Here is a 21,417-nt window from a genome sequence, read left to right as displayed (position 1 = left end):
TGATTTCCTTAACAATAAGATATCAAAAGGCCAAAACATGAAGTAATTGAAAGTCATTTGAAACAATTTTATCTAAATGAAAACGATGATGAATCTAAATTTAAGAAATGAGTCAATCTTTGTATAATGATGAAATATGATAATATTAACACCTTAGAGGAATAATGTCTTATAACAAAAAGCTAATGAGATAAATAATCTTAATAATGATGTATCTCATGAATATTTTATAATACTTTTAAAGAGGTGTACAATAAGTTGAAAAACATATATAAAATAATTTAGCCCTAAAAAAATTTCAAAATAACTTGAGGATTTATATAGAAAAGGATACATTGTTTGAAAGTTGTGAGCTTTTGGGGAAAAAAAAGTGTTTGTTGATATCTTTACTTCTCGTTATGACATTTCAAAATATAAAATTTTGGTTTTAAAAATAAACGTTAAAGATTGGACTTCAACTTTGACAAGTTTATACAAGGTAGAGATATTTTAATATGCTTTCAAGGAAACAAATGTTTGTTTTTAAAAAAAGTGTTTTAGGTTATAAATCCTAAAAAAAAGAGTTTTATAAAAACCTCTACATATATTCATCTAATACTTCTAGTTCTTTTATTACTTTTAACAATCATGAAAAAAAAAGTTATATGTCTCAATCTTAAAGGGTGAAGAAAAATGTAATTTCAATTAAAACCGCATGCATACCTAATGTTACACTAACTAACTCTTATAAACCTAAACATTTATGGTACCAAAACAATTTGAATAATTTTTTAAGAAACAAGTTTTAAGTTCACTATTTTCTCTCAAAACAGCGAATGATGTTTTATATTGGATGGTTATAATAAAGTTAAAGTGTATAACATGTGTAATATTGATGACTTCTTTATCATTAAACTTGTTTTCCTTGTTAATGGTTTGAACTATAACTTGTTTTGTATTAAATGATAAAAATAATAGAGTTATCTTTGAAACTATGTTTTTTTTTATGGTTAATAAAGAAGATAACATAAATTTTTTTATTAAGAAAATATTAAATTACATATATATTATTGATATCATGATATATCTAATTAAGATGTCAAGTATTTTGATGTTATATTAGAAATTCCTTAGACATTGTATAGGAAGTTTGAATGTGTAAACATGCATTTGATCTCAAAACTTGCTAAAATGATCTTGTTAATAGACTTCTAAACAACAAAAGACATGATTTCTTTAATAAAAACTCTTACACTACTTTATTCAGACTTGTTTAGATTGGAAAAAACTACTAGTCTTGGTGGTTAGTTATGCTTTTATTATAGTTGATTATTATACTGAGATATTCTTATATATTATCTTACATATAAAGATGAGACAATCAAAGTTTTCTCATTCTTTTTAGAAACATGTTCAAACAAAAGTGTTTTACACTTTAAATTTTTTTAAATGATCATGATGTAGAGTTTAACCACTTTACTTTTAAAATACTTATCAAGAAAACGATTTAAAACATAATTTTCCAACTTTTATAAGTTGTTTGAACCAATTCTATACTGTAATTGAATTCAATTATAGTGTTTAATTTGAATTTAATTGATAAAATAAATTGAATTCACATGTTAAGAAGAGATAGAATTCAATTCATTTTGTTTCTTATATTGCCTTCATCACTTTTATCTTATTTTTTTAATAGTCTCTCTAAAAAAAAAAGATGGGTAGATATTTATTTTGAAAATGATAGTTTTAACATTAATTTCTCTTTTTTAATGTAGTGAATTAGACGGGTTGTGATGCAAGAACATTTTTAGAAAAACATATATTTTCCTATTCTTTATTATGATTTTTTTCCTATTTAAAAGGAATATTATTCCTATTCAGTTTAGGGTTTTCTAGTTTTTTTTCTATATAAAAGATTATAATAGTTTTTTTTTTTTTGACAAGTGAAGACATGAATGAATAAAATTAAGTATTTTAAGAGTCTATATATTTATGGTGTTTTTGATCTTCGAGGGTTTTGACATGTAATAAACCCCTTTATCTTTCGTTTCCACCCACATCAAGTTGGCCTCTGGTTTACTTTTACACTATTTTTAAATACTGAATTCTATTTGGAATCCAATTTTTGACACTAAAAATGGTTCTAAATATGAGATTTCATTAGAATATCTAAATTGAATTCAATCCAAATGGTTCCAAATATGTTATTAAGACTCCTTAACAATATGATGTTGTTAAAAGAAAAATTATTCTTTAAGAGATTCCTAGAACCATGATAAATAATTTTAGTCTTTTAAGATATTTTTGGACCAAAATGGTCACTTTATGTTTTGTTTTAAACTGTGTTTTTATTAGACTTGCCTTATATAATACTCCTTATGATTTTTAAAATGAAAAAAAACCAAATATTTTATATTTTAGTATTTTTAGATCAAAATATTTTATCTTGAACACCAAAGAAAACTTTGATTTCAAATCTGATGAAGGTATTTTTTTTTTTAATTTTCCTGTATTAAAGTAAGAAATATTGTCAATCCAAAATATATGTAGTAATTAGTTCATAACAAATTTATTTTTGACATAAACAAAATGTTTAGGTTTTGCTAATGTTTTTTCTAGTAGGAAAAGTTTTTTAAACTGTGTGGGGATTGACCTCATATGACTCGGTCAACTTGGCAGGTCCAAAGACAACCCGAATGACGAGTAAAAATATAGTTTGACTTAAAATAAAAATTCAATATGAGATTTTGTATATGTAAATACTGAAACGACAATATATTCAATTGATTTGAGTCAATCAGATTAACCAGTCAATCCTCAAATCGGGTCATAAGATCATGATAATCATATAGAAAGTAAATCAAAACAAATTATGAAATTCAATTTCTAATAAACTCAATGTTGAACGATGAAATTGAAAAAAAAAACAATTAAAAAAAAACAAAAAAATAATCCAAGTCAACCCGGGTTAGCGTACTAAACTCACACCCTATGTCATGAGACCAACGCAACCCAATAGAAAGCAAATTAAAACAAATTATAAAACACAATTATCAATTAACTTAGTATTGAAAGATAAATTTTAAAAAAAATCATTTAAAAAAATACACAAAAGCAGGTTCATCAGCCAAACTCATGACTAAAATCATGAGATGAGAATAATCTCATAGAAAACATACCAAAACAAATCATGAAGCCTAATTTTCAATCAACCCAATGTTAAAGAATAAAAATGAGAAGAAAAATTCAATTAGAAAAAAAGGAAAAAAACTCGAGCAAATGAAGTTAACTCATCAAACTCGTGGTCTAGATTATGAGACTGAAATTACCTCATAAATGTTAAGTTAGAAAAAATTATAAAGTTCAATATCTAATAAACCTAATATTAAATGATGGGATTGAAATTGAAAAATTTATTAAAAAAAACACAAAAAATAACTCGAGTTAACCTAGGTTAACCCGTCAAACTCATGATCTCAGTCATGAGATAGAGATAATCTCATAGAAAAAAAATCAAAATAAATCACGAAACTTGATTCTCAATTAATTCAATTTTCAATGATGAAATTAAGAAAAAAAAAAGTCAATTAGAAAAAGAGAAAAAAAAACTCAAGTCAACAGAGTTATCTCGCCAAACTCGTGATCTGATCATGAGACTTAGATAACATTATAAAAACTAAATTAAAAAAATATATGAAGATCAATCCCTAAAAAAACCCTAATATTGAAGGATTTAATTAAAATTAAAAACAAAAAACATAAATGAAAATAATAGAAAAAAAATATTATTCAAGTGAATAGTATTTTACAAGAAAATATACAGGACAATCCCCTTCTCTTTTGATTTGTTTTTTTGGTTAATGTAAAAGTTGGTTATCTTATACAATTAGATTTGGATACGAGTTGATGCTATTAATACAAGAAGATATACAGTACGAGTTTGGATTAAAAAAAAATATTATTATTTAGTCCTTATGTTTCTAATCTAATGAAATAATTAGTTGATCCCTTTATGTAAAGAAACCTACTATTAAATCCTATATTTTTAATATTTGATTGTACCTAGGTCCTTGAGATGGTTTTTTATTATAGTTAAATTGTTTTTTCACCTAGCTCTCCTTCATTTGTAATAAAAACTTTCAATCTTATAAAATCAAAAGTATATTTAAAAGGTAATTTAGAAAATTTTAAAAATAAATAGTAAACTTTAATTAAGAGACTAAATTATGTATTTATTTTAAATAAAGGGACTAACTTTTAAAATCATAAGAATACAAGGATTAAATAATAATTTACTCTTTAAAAATAGTTGTGTTGTGTATGTACAATTAAGTAGTGTTTGTTGTTGCAGTAGTAATTAATTTTTAAAGTTTTTTTTGTTTAAAAATATATTAAAATAATATATATATTTTTTATTTTTATAATTTATTTTTGACATTAACACATCAAAATGTTCTAAAACCATCCAAGATAATTAATTTAAAGAAACAAAAAAATCAATTTTTTTGCAAAAACACAACCCAGCCGTGTAGCCAAACGAAGTCTTAGTTGTTGGACTAATAGATTTTAAACAAATTATTATATGCATTGTTAGTTCAAGGTATTTAATTAATAAAATAAAAATTATCATTTTATTTAATCAATACATTTGATAGTGTAAATTTGAAATTATTCTTGTAGATTTTTGTTTTAAAATAAAATCTCTAAAATTGGATGCAATTTAGGAACCTAGATTGGTGTAGAGTTCCTTGATAAAACAACATTAAGGCAAAATAGTATTTTTGAAAGTCATGAACTCGAATTCCAACAAAGATATCTAAATTTTTAAAACATAGCTTTATCATAAAATTGTGTTTTAGAATGTGATTGTAATTATTTTTTAAAGTATTTTTATTTGAAAATGTATTAAAATAATTTTTTTATTTTTTAAAAATTATTTTTGGCATCAGCACATCAAAATGATCCAAAAACACAAAAAAAATATTAATTTGAAGTAAAGAAAAAAATTTTAAATTTTAAATTTTTTCATAAGTGCTTTTAAAACATAAAAACAAACAACGCTAAAAAATAATAAAAAAAATTGTTAAATTTTGGGAGCTTTCTTTTTCAAAAAATAATCTTCTAAAAAATATCTTTCTATTTTTGTGAACTTTGCGAAAATGAATCACGGTAAAATAACATCCTATCAAACTCAAGACATTCAGGCTAGCGACAAGCATTGTGATAGTTGCTATAACATTTTTAATTGCAAAAGTTATTTAAAAGTGTCAAATTGTTGATAGTGTGAAAATGATTTTTTTTTATATGCATTTCAATAGAAAAAAAAAGCTATTTTAACAATACATTTGTATTTTAATATATTTAATATTAATTTTTTTTGCTTTTTTAAAGAAAAACATTGAGAAAAATTGTGTAGATGAAAGATAAATATTTTAAATAGTCTATTTTAATGCTTTTTGGCTTTATATATATATATGAATGACTTTTCTGTGATAAAAAAAATATTGTAGAAAAAAGTTAAAAAATATTTTCATTTTAGCTTTTCATTTGTTTTTTTCATTGGATGTCCTAACACTTGCTTTAAGGGTCTATTTGAATATATGATAAAAGTTTTTTTAAAATGTTTTTTTTTTAAATATATTAAAATAATATATTTTATTTTTTAAAATTTATTTTTGATACTAGAACATGAAAATAATTTAAAAAAATTAAAAAATATATTATTTTAAAACTAAGAAAATTAAGAATTTGAAAAAAAAACGATTCAATCAAAATGCCAAAGGTGCTGAAAATAACACGCGTGGCCGCCATTTTTCGGAGAACCAACAAAAAACGATGCCGGACTTTGACTCTATCTTATACTGTCGGTCATATATGACATCCAAGCAAGAAACATAGCAACGCTCTCAAAACACAGTCGTAGTCTTTCATATACTAAGAGTGTGTTTGACAGTGTGGTTGTAATTGCTTTTCAAATAGTTTTTCGTGTTAAAATACATGCTAATGATGTTTTTTTATTTTTTAAAAATCATTTTTGACATCAGCACATCAAAATGATTTGAAAACACTAAAAATATATTAATTTGAAGTTAATAAAAAAATAAAAAATTTTCAAATTTTGTCAAAAGCGCTTTTAAAACACAGAAACAAACAGGCCCTAAGAAATTTGCATAACCACCAAAAACACAAAAGTAGGATAATACAAAATTTAAGCGATGATTGGGCAAGGATAAAGGTATTTAGCGACGTAAATAATTTCTTTGTTACAATTATGGATGTTCGGATCAATTTATACGTATCTCGACTAATTTTTCGAGATTTTAAAGTTAACGATCAGGTAAGTCTCTGATGACCCTGAGATTTATAACACTCAAACTAGTGATATCTAGAAATATACTCGGGATCTGACCAGTTGAACTTCACTCTAACTAAAAACATTTTTAATATTGAAAAATGTATCACATTTAATTTTTATCTTATTATATTAAAAATTAATTTGAAATTCTACTCGTGATGTAGGTGGATACACCAATTGGTTTAACTCTATGTAATTATTGGTTGAAACTTAAGTAAATTTTGAAGAAGGGAAAATTCAAAGAAATTCTTTTATTAAGGTAGTTTATGTGTTAATCAAGATTAAATCCTTTCCTATACCATATTCAAACAATACTAATAATATTTATTAATTAATATTTTAAACTCTCTTGGTGTTGTTTAGCTTTTTTTATATAAAATTTTTAGATTTTTTTTATCAAAAAAATTAATTGGTGAATTAATTTCTAATCTCTCTTGTTTTATATTAAGAAAAGCTTTAATCATGTGGAAAATTCATGTCACAACAACAACAAATTTAATTGGCATGAAAATCAAACAAGCAAACACTATGAAAATATTCATATCCGTTCTCACAATTCGAAATTCAGTATCACTATGAAAAAAATCCAAAATATAGAAGAAAAATGGGGATGTCGGGGAGAGTAAAAAATTAAAAAAAAATAGTTGAAGTCAAAATAAAGAAACAAATGTTATAGTGGTGTCCCAATCGCAGCCAGACACACAATATAATAGCGCGATAGACATTGACACGTCTTTATCAAATCCATATCTACTCTCTATCTTATGCATATCCAAAAGGCAACCGCTCATTCATTCATAAATAAATAAAATAAATAAATAAATAAATAAAAGATACAATCCTGATTTTGCCCCTACATCTTGTAATAAAAGGTCAATTCCCTCTGTGCGCTCCATTTTTGGTTAATTTCCCCATGGTTGAGAAAATTACAATCAATTGATAATAAATTTGTTGTTCTGTTTTTAGGCACTGTTGGAATGCGTTTTATAAAAATTTTAATTTTTGTTTTTAATTTTAGATTATTTTAATATGTTGATCTCAAAAATAATTTTTTAAAAATAAAAAAACATCATTTTGATATATTTCAGCACGAAAAGCACTTTGAAAAACAACCACAACTACATTTCCAAACATACACTTAATTTCATGCATCACAACTTTTAAAGTTAATTAGGAGGGATTTGAAAGTGTAATAGCCGTTGATAAGGAGAATCAAGTGTTTTTTCACACTAAAATAAATTAAAATAGTAATTTTTTTTATTATTTTAAAAATATTTTTAACTATTAAAAAGTCTAAAAATATATAAAAAATTAATTTTAAATTTAAAAAATTAAATTTTATCCAATTTTTATTTAAACCACAATTTCAAACAATAATATAACTATACTATAATAGTTGGTGTAAGGTGCACGTATGAATTGGAAGTCAACATTGCACATGATAAATTGTAAATACGCTAGACGTTGATGGCTTAGATTCATATTTTATCATCATTAAAAACTCTAATCTAAGAAACAAACAAAGTAATTAATGTATTATTTTGTTAATTCGGCAAACCAATGTAGGGATTTGGTAAGAAATATCTAAAAAAAAGTCCATCCAAAGAGATGTTCTACCTTAGATATTAGACACTAGCCACCAAATTTTATTAATATAAAAATACAAGACTTTATAATTCTACATAAAAGTTTATTAAAATTAAATAAAGTTAAAGATAAAAGCAAGATGACAAATAACACAAATAAAAAAGTTATTAACCCACGTTAAAAAAAAAGTGATATACATCTTTTAAGTTAGTATATTTGTTTTTGTGTTTAAAAAATGTTTTAATTTTTAATTATTTTTTTATGATTTTAGATCGTTTTAATGTACTGATATCAAAAATAAACTTTCATAATAATAAAATATTATTTTAATATATTTTAAATAAAATATATTTTAAAAAACAATCATTACTATACTACAAAAGAAGTTAATTTCATGAAATTGATGAAAACATAAAGCTATTATTGTAATTATTTGGTCAATATTTTTCAATTAGAAAAAAAAAAGGATCAAAAGAAAAAAAAAAGGAAATACAAGGCTATTATTGGAATTATTTGGTCAATATTTTTCAATTGGAGAAAAAAGAAGAGGATCAAAAGTTAAAAAAGAAGGGAAATTGACCTTTTGCTACACAAAATTTATCTCAATACATATTATTTTTGGAAAAAAAGAAAAAAAAAAAAAAGAGAGAAAAGAACAGCTGCCAAATTTTCCCAAGTAGAACGAAGCTACCATGTCACGAGCTTCTTTTCCTTTTCCTTTTCCTTTTCCTTTTCCCTCAAATAAATAAAAAAGAAAAAGAACAGAGAAAAGGCTATTCACTTTCCTTTTGCTTTCAAAAACTTTCACGAAAAGAGTATCATCTCTCTCTCTAACAGATTCAGATCCATTCCACTAACGTTTAGAGACTATTATCCTGCCAAGAGTAGTTCGTAAGTAACTCTCTCTGTCTCTCTCTCTACTCCAAATTCTATTTACCTTTATTATTTTAAACAGATAATTTTCTATCAATCATTTTATCTCCTTGAATTAGATCTTGGTTGATCATGGTAATGTGCTTCGTTTTAAGATTGTTGTTGACTTTCTTAATATTTTGTTATTAATTTTCTTGTAATTTGTTTTAATTGTAGAAGTAGATTAATTAATTAATGGTGGCGTGTTTTGATCATTTCTTGTAAGCAAATTGGTTTTAATTCCTTAACCTGCAAGTGATATAAGAACATGTATGGTCTGTCTTCAGTCTTTCTTCTCGTGTCCCACTTATGGTCTAAAGCGGTGGAGATAGAAGTTACGTGGAAGGCACTTTCTTCTACAGCCGCCGCCTGTTGTGTATGTTAAGTCATTGTTTTTGGCTATTACTTGCTTCTATAGCTAAGGAAGCAAAATTTGGGAACTTCTTGGTTATTTCTTTCATTAAAGAGTCCACTTTTTTCTGCCTTTCTTTAATTGAATTCAGGAAATATTAAAGGGTTTTGTGTTTCGCTTTTTTCTTTGGGTTTATATTTGTGTTTCTGAAGTGGGTTTTGAATAAGAATTCAAGTCAGATAGTTGGGTTTCTTTTGGTTCATTTTTGGTGCTTGGTTATCAATAATTTGTGGAGAAGAGAAGTGGTTTTTTCTTAATTATTGGGGTTTATTGTAGATAAATTAAGTTGATGGGGGGCAAAAGTTCAAGGCAAGCCAATTGGAGTTCGAATCCATCTTCATGGGATGCCTATCAACAACCATCATATAGTCAAGAAAGTTTTAATCATTCACCACCACCACCACCACCACCACAGCAACCTTATGCATCACAACAATCATTTGGGTCGCAGCAGCATTATTCTTCCTCTCAAGACTACGGGGGTGGCGGCGACAGAAGAAGGCTCGACAGGAAGTATTCAAGGATTGCAGATGATTACAAATCATTACATCAGGTAATCTAACATGCTGTGGTTTTTATGTGGATTTCGGTTTTCTGTCAGATAAGCAGCATTAAGAAGGATTTGGTGGGCAAACATGTTTTGGAAATGAAGTTTTGTGTTTTGTATCTCCTCACTAGGCTCTTAATATCATTTAGATTCCATGTCTGTTTGTCTTCATCAGATGTAACTGTGCCATTCTTAGATGATTTATTATGCTTTAAACAACAGTTTTGGTGGCAGTGGTGGTTTCTCTTTTTTAAAAACGTCATCCATTTTCTACCTATGGTCATGCATTTTCCTTGAAATGAGCTCTGGTCTTTTTGCCAGTTTCAGAGATTTTGAAGTAAAATGAATCCTTATTTTCCTTGCAGGTGACCGAGGCTCTTGCACGTGCTGGTCTTGAATCTTCCAATCTCATTGTTGGTATTGATTTCACAAAGAGCAATGAGTGGACAGGTTAACCTTTATCATTTTTGCCTAAAATGTATGTTGCCTGACCTATTGCAGAACAGGCTATTAAATTTGATTTGATAATAGGTGCCAGGTCATATAACAGACGATGCTTGCATCATATCGGCGATGGTTTTAATCCATATGAACAAGCAATATCCATTATTGGGAAAACGCTGGCTGCCTTTGATGAGGATAACTTGATTCCCTGTTTTGGATTTGGGGATGGTATGTATTGATAAATTACTTGGTTATGAGAATTCAATAGATCGAAGATTGCCTAGTTATAAGCATTCACTTGATGCAACTGCCAGTAACAAACACTTTTCTCTGGCAGCATCAACACATGATCAGGACGTCTTCAGTTTCTATCCAGATGAGAGGTTTTGCAATGGATTTGAGGAAGTTTTGAGTCGGTATAGGGAAATCGTGCCCAATCTACGACTTGCAGGTTTAAATCTTGTTTTTTGATACTGGTGCTTCTCATCTCATAGTATTCGTTGAAGTCTAGAATTGGATTTTTTAGTTTATGCATATCATTTTGTTGCAGGACCTACATCATTTGCACCAATCATTGAAATGGCAATGACCATTGTTGAGCAGAGCGCTGGCCAGTACCATGTACTATTGATAATTGCAGATGGACAGGTACGCTATCTTTTCTACAGTTGTAATCTCAATTCAGAGACAAATAAGGGGCAGAAGTGCCATGCTTTTGTGACCAAAATGAGTGGAATGAGAGATGGAAAATTGGACTATCTATGCAAGAAATTATAGAATGCTGACAACCTGTTGTCATTGTACCGGTGATCATTTCTCCCATGTGAATGGTGTCACTGATGGCCAGGAAAGTTTTCATTCAAACTAGGTGTTGTTCCCAAGGCTTTACTGATTTATTGTTGATGGTTGTCTCAGGTTACTAGAAGTGTTGATACCGAGCATGGCCAGCTAAGTCCACAGGAACAGAAGACCGTCGAAGCCATTGTACAAGCAAGGTAAAGTCAGGGTAACTTTTTTTCTTCTGGAGTTCCTTTTTTTTCCTGGTTGTTTCCTAAACATCGACCTGCTTTCTTACAGCAAGCTTCCCTTATCTATTATATTAGTTGGGGTGGGAGATGGGCCCTGGGATATGATGAGGGAGTTTGATGATAACATTCCTGCTCGAGATTTTGATAATTTCCAGGTAAGTATTTGGGGTGTTATTTGATTTCCATCTTAATTACTCTTTTGTTTTTAGAAACGGTGGTTTTTGACATATGCTTCTTCAATGGCTGCTTCTCTCCAGTTTGTGAATTTCACAGAAATAATGTCAAAGAATGTGGACACATCAAGAAAGGAGACAGAATTTGCGCTTTCTGCTCTGATGGAAATTCCTTCTCAGTACAAGGCAACTATAGAGCTTAGTATATTGGGGTAATGCACGCTTCCCCCTCTGGCTAGTTTCAAAGTTTTTTTTTTTTTTTTTTATATTATTATTTTGATCTATTTTTTATTTGAAGTGTTGCATCTGTTTTCTTGTCATTCTAATTGTTATGCCATCTTTTATTGGGCAGTCAGAGCAAGGGAATTGTTTCTGAGAGAGTTGCCCTGCCTCCACCTTTGTATGGTGCAGCATCTTTCAGCAGCTCTAAGCCTTCTCGTCCTGCCAGTTTTAAGCCAAGTGTTCCTTCTTATCAAAGAGACAGCCAACCTTTCAGCTCAGCTCCACCTGCTACGTGTTCAACTTATGATAATCAGGTATGCTTTTAATGTTAGGAATGCTTTTGGATCAATGATATGATGCTTTCTTTAGGGTTTTGTTCACTAGATAAAACTGTTGCATTTAGAACCAGTCAATTGTATTTGTTTAGGGTTTTAGGTTTCACTTAAGTATGTTGTATTTCATACTCTGTGCTATGTGCTTTTGTGCCATTCCCATTTGGTGCCACACAAGAGCGTCTCTGTTAAGAACAGCATTATTATCTAGGATTGAACTGCATTTGGAAGCCTTGTCTTCTTCAAGTTATATCTTGCCTTTTCCACGAATTTTCCAGCAAAGTCGGGCTGACTTTATCAGCTGATTTGACTGCAAAACTAACTTTGTTGTTATTGTACAGCTTTGCCCTATTTGCCTCAGTAATTCGAAGGACATGGCCTTTGGTTGTGGGCATCAGGTAGATATATAATCTTCTGATTTTTTCTCAGTTCGTATAGTTTGGAGTTCTGTTGACAGAAAGAAATTGATGCATAATTTTTCTTTTATCCATCAGACATGTTGCGAATGTGGAGAAACCCTTCAGTTATGTCCAATCTGTCGAAGTACGATCGAAACAAGAATAAAGCTCTTTTAAGTAGCATTCTGCGTTAACAGTCTCATTCATTATTGTTATTTTTTTGTTTTGTTTTTTATTCGTTATTTAAATCTTGCAAATGTTTGGCCAGTTGGTCTCAGATTCAGATGCATGTCCGTTTGTACATTCTCCCAATTCTCATGCTTGCAATTTTAGTTTTTGTAAGGATATCAATAAGAGAGAAGTTCTAGTCCTGCTGGGTGGGTAACCTTTGAAGTCCAGTCCCCATTTTTCATGTGATTGTTCAGTTTCTCCTTCACTGCTGAATCATATTGGATTTTCAATGTAGAGTTTTCTAATTTCTGTGAGATTGCATCTTTGCTTTTTTATTAAAATCCAAAGGCTGGCCCAAAAGCACTCCTCCGTTCTCTTGTAAATAAACCGACGTCGTACTTGTAATGGTGAATGGCAGTGAGGTTGAACCTGAGCCAAGATTTTCAAACAAGATCAAATGGGAAAAACAAGTACTTGAGGCTTTTTATAGTCAATGGAAAATGGAAAATGGAAAACTTGACGCCGAGAGTGGTGACAAATCATATACACGAACACAGCAATAATCCCATGGTAGATGGATGAGCTGTAAAGTAAGGAACTTGGGCACGTACGTTATGGACAAAAAAGGCTAGCAATAATGCATGGCACCACTCCGTTTCCAGTAGCTTCTGCTTTTGCATTTAATGTATTCAACTGCTTCCTGAAACCAACAGGTGATTTAAAACTCGCAATAAGTGCATGGAAAAATAACTTCCTTATAACGGCTGTCTTTTGATATCCTTCCCCATATCTGCCACTGAGATGGCCAAGGGCCCCAAGTTTCCTTACCACAAACTGAAGCATGAAGGTTTCTGTGATGAATATGAAGAGAGGCAGAGATTCAATATTGTCAAATCAAGAAGGTGGTACGGGTTCAGGAGGGTGCATATAAGAAAGAGGTTTAGGCTCAAGGTTCCAAGCTTGGGGAGATTCTTGAGGAGGAGAGTTAAGCTGGTCTCTGCCGTTAGGCTTTCGTGTGCCAAGGTGCTGAAGAGATTGAAGGAAGGTCAGGCTCATTTTGGTGATCTTTTTGCAGGGAACTATCTGTTCATGCAGGTCAATCCCACTCCATTGAAGTACTTCGAGAGATCTTATTATAATAATAATGTCCTTGACCTTAACAGCTTTCCTCCGGGCTACTGCTCTCTTCCAAGAATTGCTCATTGAGTCCGGTTCTTAGCTTCTATGATCCATTGTAAGGTTGCTTTTAGGTCCTCTGCTTGATGTAATTTTAATCAGTAAAAAACATGTAATCTGAGTTTATTTTCTCATTTGATGGATCCCTTTTACTTGCAATCTCACTCTTTAATGATAGGAATATCTTTAGACCAGCTTTCTCATCAAAATCTTTTTGAGCAAAGTTTAAACAGATCACTGCATACATTTATGAGAAAAAGTAAATAGATTTTTGCAGCTGACTCTGGGATTTTATCCTAGTTGCAGGCATGAATAGCAATTCATGTCTAATTAAAGACGGAGGTTTAAGGGATATTCATCTTTAGATCTTTAGCGTTTTGCATTAGCCTGCGCCGTATGATGACGACGACGCTGATAATTGAATTAATTATAACTTATTCTATATAGTTTATCAAAATTAATTAATTTATTAATCCTCGATAACTATATATTAGTTCTTATATTATTAAATTCAACTATATAACTTGTTATTCTTTTCTCCTCGCATGACCGTGCTCTGTAACCAGCATGGCCTTGCACTCAATCCTTTATTACCAATACCTAATTTTCCTTTATAACCGACCACGTGTTATATCCAATTATTGTTTTTCTTGCTATTTAACTATCTAGGAGGTGGTTCAATAGTAAAATCTCGGAATTAAGAGGTTTACTCCCCTTATAGTTTAAAGTTCGAGCCCTGTGGTTGCTAATATGATAGTCATTGGAAACTTACATGGTCGTTAACTTCAGGGTCCGTGAGATTAGTCGAGGTGCGTACAAGCTGGCTTAGACAACCCGTTAATAATAATAATAATAAAATTTCTTGCTATTTTCTTTTACTTTTACTTTTTATATTATTTTTCATCTATTAAATGGAACAATATTATAGATTTTGGTTATTAAACCACTTCCATTCTCCCATTTTCTTTTCTTTTTTAAGTATACATTGCATTAATACTTCATATATATAAACTTGATCTTGTGATGTATTTTTTTCACTTTCTTATTGCTATCAACAAATCATTAAAATCACATGATCATGTCTTTTGAAGATATTATCAAATCTACTTAAGATAATATTGATATTGAAGATAAACATGATCAGGGATTACTATCATGATCAGAGATCACTAATACTGAAGATAATCGTGATCTCTGATCATACATGCACAAGAGATTATCACTGATACTGAAGATAATCATGATTAATGATTATTGATACTGAAGATAATATCATATCTACTAAAGATAATACTGATACTGAAGATAATCATGATCATGGATTGCTATCATAATCAGGGATCCCTGATACTGAAGACATCATGATTAGGGATCACTGATACTGAAGATAATCGTGATCTCTGATAATATCTGCACAAGAGATTACTGATACTGAAGATAATGATAATCATATCTGCAACATATATTTTAGGAATTAAGTGTATATCTTATCATTAATTGCATTCTTAATGATAGGATTTTTGAATCAGGGATTATAATATATATAAGACTATGATGTAACAGTATAGTATAGTATTCAACTAAGCAAATATATTTCCTGTAATACTTCTTCCGCACATCTTTCTCTCTTTATTCTTTTATCTTTCAATGTCCATCAGCAATTTGCTTACTATATCTAAACACTGTAATAACTAACAATAGAATATAAAACTTTAAAAACCGCGAACAGTACTCCTAAAAGAAGTTTATATTTGTCTAGATTTTACTACGCAATAGAGAAATTAACCCTTGGATTTGTACCAACTCAACCCAGATTAATATTATTTCAGTCTCTCTCTCTCTTAGTGAACTGTTCTATATTTTCCATTTATCTATAGATGTTGGATAAGGAAAAGAAAAGGTAAAAAGTAACCTCCAATCACAGGAAGCTGGAGATTTTGGTCTGGCAAAAGACACGATACTCTTCGCTTCGGTGATATGGGGGTGGAGATATTGTGGTCTTGTGAAGGTCCAACTGACAAGTCTCTCAGACTGAAAGGTGTTAATTGATTATCTTGGTGTGGCTTTGCACCAATTTGAAAGGGCTCTTTCAGTTCTTACAAAGATAAATTACAGAAGCAAAGACAACCCAGGCCCTAATGCCACGGAGCATCACCCCCAGGAAGCCATCTCAAATACGAGAACAATGGTTCACAGGTAATCAGGGATTTTCGTCAAACAAGGTGCATGTAGGGCCAGTGGCCCGTCAATTTTCAGCTTGAGATCCTCTCATGCAGTAGAATTTGCAGTTTGTTTCTGAGCTATGCAATCTTTACTTGTCAGCGGGACCGTCAATATTCTCAAAAGGTTGTCCATCGTAACCAGTCTCAAGCTTCAGGCACTTTTTAAGAGAAAATACTTAGCGCAGTCGGGTGACTCCTCAAATTTGAACCGATGGCCGTCCGTCAAATGCGTAGAGTTTCTTTCTACTAGAAACTATAGATATCACGGTCTTGATTTGGACATCAGCTAAAAAATATCTGTAAAGTACATAGGTTTAATTAGTCTAATGAACAAATCACACACTCTCACACACATGGATATCTGTTTATAGTGTAAATATATGTTTATAGTGTTAATTACACATGAATATACCAACAAAATGTTTTTGTAGGTATATTCCAATGGCGATGAGAACTGTTCACTTTTCAAGGCGTTGTTCACTTTTCAAGGCGTTGATAGTTAATGTTTTTTTAACTAACAGAATCACTGACAGAATAAGAATTCCAACGCATTGATAATTAATGCTCGTTTAGACTGTAGTACACGTTCTGCAATGGAATCACTGATGGAATGGAAATTCCAAGGGGCCGATAATTAATGCTTTTGTTGATTGTTGACTGTTTACTCTTTTACCGAAGGAATCACTGACCGAATGAAAAGCTGACGGTAATATTTAGAGGGGTTTCTGAATTTTTTCGTACGAATTGAAAAATTTAACTTGGTTTCACAAACAAAATCACTTATAGAAATTTTAAAGATTTCTGTTGGGAATTCCATTGCTAAAACCTAATATAAAAGATCACGGACACAGTAGACGAGGCTTCATCTTCTTCTTTTATCCTCTCTCATTTTCTCTCTTCTTCTTCATTCTCTTATTTTTGTTCATGACCCGAGCCGAAATCAAGCATCATCTTCTATTCTCATCATAAGGTATGCCGTCTTTCCTTATTTTTCTCCTTATTTTTCTATTTTTTGGGTTTTTTAACAATTCCTTTTCATTTATTTTGTTTTTCTCTTTTGCTTTTTTTTTTAATTCTCGGCCGACATTAAGCACGCCATAAATGTAAGAATTTTTCATTCATTTTTCTTCTTTATTTGTGTTTTTTGTTTTGCATTAGTTTTGTTTTTTTGTCATTATGTTTGTTCAATTTTGTGTTGAGTTTTAGTTGTTATTTAAATAAATTTTTCTTTATTTTGAATAATTTTAGTTATTTTTTCAATTTGGTTGTTTGATTTCAATTAAATGTGTAGGACTAATTTTAATTATTATTTTGAATTTTTTTTAATTTAGGATTAAATATATTACCACTTAGAAAATGAGAATTTTGTTTAAAATTGAATTATTCTAATTTGTTGGAAGAAATTGAATAAAATCAATTGGTTTGTGGTATATTTGTTGTGTATTTATAGGTTTATAAATTTTAGTTAGCCTCCTATATAGGGGAGTTGCTGCCGAATTTTTTTTTAAAATAAAAATCATCTAATTTTTTTTTTGTTAATTTGTGTAGATGCCTAGGAGATAATCTATTGTACGTGATGAGGACAAGATCATTACTAGTTCTTTTAGAAATGATGTTGACGACCACGAGTCATTAGGTGTTGACCAAAACCAAGGCATCTAAGGCACAAACATCGACTCACGATGCAGGGTCGTCGAGCGCGATGTCGCAACGTTGAGAGGGGGTCCCTTCATAGCAGAATTCATTTACCCTCAAGTACGAGGCCTAGTGGAAGGATGATCTTTCAATGTAAATTTGATTTGCTTTCACAACGACATGTTTAATAATTTTTTTAAAATAATTTTATTTAACTAATGCAAGTTCAGGTTTACAAACATTGAGGCTGTAAGAACAATAACATTGTCCTTTAAATCATCGATGAAAATTCTATAGTTTCAATGGAGTCAGGTTTCCAAACATCCAGAATAGAAACTGTAAGTCGATGCATGATTTTCAAGATTTAAGGTTAGTATTAACTTAAATAGTTTTTTTTTATTATGTTAATTTGGTTAGTTTATTGAAATTACTAAAATTTTTCTTTTATAAATTTTTACTGCAAGGGAAAATTTGAATGGGAGAGAGTTGATGATAATGTTGCGATGAGGGTTTGAGAGAATCACACTGTCACTAGGTAAGATTGAAATCAAGATAATTTTTTTTATTCCAAATATTAAAATTTTATTTTGAATTTACTAACAAATAATTTATTGATAACATATAGGTTGCGTGATTTTTGGTACGAGGGGTAGAAGAAAGCAAAAACAAAAAAAACAATATGAGAGAAAGCGAGCTTCTAACCTGAAATGACGTGGCGGTTTGGAAGAATTTCCAACCGTCATATATGTCGGAGGCGTAATAGATGGACTAGATTCAACATGTGACATCTGCGGGTTTCACTCGACGGTCATAGTCCGGTATGGAGAACCGACACCGGCATGTTCACGGTTCAATTACTATGCATACCGGCAGCTTTGTTCCATTCGTTTCGCATACGAAGCGGATGGTAAAATTTTTTTGTTACTTCCATTTTTTTATTTGTTATTTTTTATAAATTTATTTGACAACATTTTTATTTTGTAGGCTACAGTTCTTGGACACGAGCCAAGCTCGATGGAGCTTTTTGTTGAAATGCATGTATGGAGTGATGATCGCCAAAAAAGGGTGCAGCAGTTCATGGATAGTCGAGTTCAGCACTTTGTGATATGTTAGTTTTCAATCATTTTTTTATTAAGTTATAATTTTCTTCAATTTGATGATTTTATTATTTATTTCTAGGATATATATAATAACAGCTTGAAAGAGAGATACGAGGACGATCCTTCGACGCATCCAAATTTAATTTGTGGTTGGAGGCAGGATCGTTCAGTGGGCCCGATAGAAATCATATATACGGACTCTCTAACACTACAGCCGAGAAGTTTGGACAACCCGTAGTGTGTCGACTATTAGATGCTCGCAATCGGTTCCGAGTACTCAATCTCCCAAGTTCAGGTGATATTAGACCGACGAGTACATGATTAGATGACTTATCTTAATAAAAAAATATAAACGACTCATTGTGGACTATGAAGAACTCTGCCGAGTGGTAATGGAGATGAGATCACACATGGGTGGTCCATGTGCTCCTCCTTATTGGCCCCACGGTCCTGACAACAACCAACCTCCTCCTCCTCTTCTAGTGCCATCTCTGTTTTAGATTTATTGTATTTGAACGTACAAATATTTAAATTTGTAATAAATATTAATTTTGATATTATTTTAATTTCTTTTTATATATTTGATTTTTATTTGGTTTTAATATATTTTAATTATTTTTCTACTTCTGTTCAATATATATATTTTTTAAAAATATTTTAAAATATTACTGACGGGGTTACTGATGGACCACATCCGTTGGTATTTTTTAGAGAGTTGAAAAAGAATTGCTACAAATATCACTGCTACTGCTAACTCTTCGACGGAATTACAGATAGTATTTTGTTAGTGATATGTTATAATTACCGATGATTATACCGACGGAAAAATAAAAACACCGACGGAATTGCATATGATATTTTGTCTGTTATATGGCAAACTTCCCGAGGGAGATACTGATGAAATGAAGCAGATAATTTTTTTTTTGCGTGCTTTGTTCGTTTGTAAATCCATCAGTAAATTTATTACCGACGGACCAGAAATTACCGATGAGAATTTTTTGATGGAATGTTTTCGTCCGTGAGCCCGTCTGTAAAATACTTACCGACGGATTGTGAGTGTAAATACCGACGGAAATTTTCATCGGTAAAACTGTTAAATCTGGTAATGTATTTTGTCAAATTATTGGTGCTCTATGATTTCTCACTTTGACTTGGCATGATCTTGTATATACGATTAACAAATACTATCAGGCTATGCGTCCACATACCGAGGAGCATTGGATGGTAGTCATGCGTGTTTTATACTGTGACAAACATACTTTAGATCATGGTTTGAAATTCTGAGTTGGTTCACCTCTTATGCTCCAAGTTTATATAGATTTTGACTAGCCTTATAGTATGGAAGATATGAGATCTTATAGAGGGTACTACGCCATCCTCCCAGGGGATATTTATGCTTTTGGGAATCAAGCACGCAAAGAACCGTGGCAAAGTCTTTTACTAAATTAGTGTACAAGGTTCTAGTTGATGCGACAACTGAACTCACTTGGGCCAAATCTTTCCTTTGATCAGAACTAAAGGTTAACCTTCCTCGAACAACACTTGTTTGGCGTGACAAAAAAGGTACCACCTGTTCGTTCAAGTCATAATCTGGTTTTTCATGTCTGAAAAAAGGATGTGGAAATTGATTTTTATTTCGTTTAGGAGAAGGTTGCTCGTAAGGATCTTGATGTAACTATACGTACAAAAGCTTTGACGGATTCTTGTTTTCTCTGTTCAGAGGACAAGCTTCATGCTGTACAATGATTATCCATGAGTTTGAAGGGACTGTTAAGGAGATTATGTCGACTCCTCTCCTGTTAGTCTCTTACAGCACCTTTAACCCGAAGCTGACTTCTGTAGCTAAGCAATACCAAACTGAGAAGTGACTCTTGTAGCTAGTAACACAAGTAGTCATATCTCGTACTAATAAGATAATTTCGACAGTACTAACTTCTTACTATTAAATGATTTATAAAATATCATTATAATACTTTTATTTAAATGGGATTTTACTTTAAACTATAAAAAAATAAAACAATTAAATAGTAAAATAAAAATAAAAATGAGGGGCTAAAAGAGTCAAGTCCAAGTGTCTTAGGGCTTGAAACGATAATTTAAAGAACATTAATGATTTTTTTAAAGCGCGTGCCATTCTTTTTAATGTTTGATATTATCGGTGATAAAAAAATCAGAATACAAGTATATTTAATTTTAATATTCAAATTTCAACCTATTTCACCTAAAAACACGAAAAAAAACCCTAGTAAACTATTAACAATTTCAAAACACATTTTAATTAATCTAAACACTCAAAATCAAATTAAATCAAAACATACCTTTTGGATTCTAATCTATATTTTCTCGAATGATTTAAGACTTAAGCCATCTACATTAATAAATTCTCGTATTAATGGTGAATGTAGTGCCACCAAGATTAGTATTAATAAATTCTCGTATTAATGGTGAATGTAATGCCACCAAGATTAGTATTTTTTATGAGTGGAATGTGACTTGCGCCCAAGATTTTTTCTCTCCTCTCCCTTTTCAACATCTCATTTTCTTTTCTCAACTACCATAAAGTGACATAAATAAAATTTATAATGGAAATGTAAACTTTGAAAATTATAGTGACAAATTACCGAAAAAAAAGTTGTTCATGAACATTGCAAATGAACATTGTAATGAATTAAACAATATTTTGATGTCCAATGAAACACTACACTCATTTATTTTTATTTTTCT

At 30.3% G+C, this 21,417-nt stretch overlaps 2 protein-coding genes across 4 annotated transcripts; both read left to right on the top strand.

Annotated features, from left to right (window-relative positions):
• The first annotated feature begins 8,644 nt into the window (after positions 1–8,644).
• On the top strand, positions 8,645–12,874 carry LOC7456185 (E3 ubiquitin-protein ligase RGLG2). Of its 3 annotated transcripts, none has more exons than XM_024593345.2 (12): positions 8,645–8,812; positions 9,522–9,798; positions 10,158–10,242; positions 10,324–10,464; positions 10,574–10,687; positions 10,787–10,884; positions 11,152–11,231; positions 11,314–11,419; positions 11,522–11,649; positions 11,790–11,973; positions 12,333–12,389; positions 12,486–12,874. In XM_024593345.2, exons 2-12 carry the CDS (start codon positions 9,535–9,537, stop codon positions 12,564–12,566), a joined length of 1,338 nt encoding a protein of 445 aa, XP_024449113.2. In that variant the 5' UTR covers positions 8,645–8,812; positions 9,522–9,534; the 3' UTR covers positions 12,567–12,874. The 3 variants fall into 3 exon arrangements, with proteins under 3 accessions (XP_024449113.2, XP_052303569.1, XP_024449123.2); XM_052447609.1 differs by lacking the exon at positions 8,645–8,812 and adding an exon at positions 8,881–8,929; XM_024593355.2 differs by lacking the exon at positions 8,645–8,812 and adding an exon at positions 9,061–9,209.
• Positions 12,875–13,017: 143 nt separating this feature from the next.
• On the top strand, positions 13,018–13,895 carry LOC7467654 (uncharacterized). The gene has a single exon (XM_002298522.4). It carries the CDS (start codon positions 13,362–13,364, stop codon positions 13,764–13,766), a length of 405 nt encoding a protein of 134 aa, XP_002298558.2. The 5' UTR covers positions 13,018–13,361; the 3' UTR covers positions 13,767–13,895.
• Positions 13,896–21,417: the final 7,522 nt, after the last annotated feature.

The sequence above is a fragment of the Populus trichocarpa genome, chromosome 1 (genome assembly GCF_000002775.5).
Source record: "Populus trichocarpa isolate Nisqually-1 chromosome 1, P.trichocarpa_v4.1, whole genome shotgun sequence".
In the NCBI taxonomy this organism is placed as follows: domain Eukaryota; kingdom Viridiplantae; phylum Streptophyta; class Magnoliopsida; order Malpighiales; family Salicaceae; genus Populus; species Populus trichocarpa.
Note: the sequence above shows the minus strand (reverse complement) of the source record. Positions and strands in the feature narration are given on the sequence as shown.

Coding starts and splice junctions, on each gene's coding strand:
- LOC7456185 (XM_024593345.2), top strand. CDS start 9,535: ATGGGGGGCAAAAGTTCAAGGCAAGCCAATTGGAGTTCGAATCCATCT. Junction 10,885..11,151: donor TGATAATTGCAGATGGACAG/GTACGCTATCTT, acceptor TGGTTGTCTCAG/GTTACTAGAAGTGTTGATAC. Junction 11,232..11,313: donor GAAGCCATTGTACAAGCAAG/GTAAAGTCAGGG, acceptor GCTTTCTTACAG/CAAGCTTCCCTTATCTATTA.
- LOC7467654 (XM_002298522.4), top strand. CDS start 13,362: ATGGCCAAGGGCCCCAAGTTTCCTTACCACAAACTGAAGCATGAAGGT.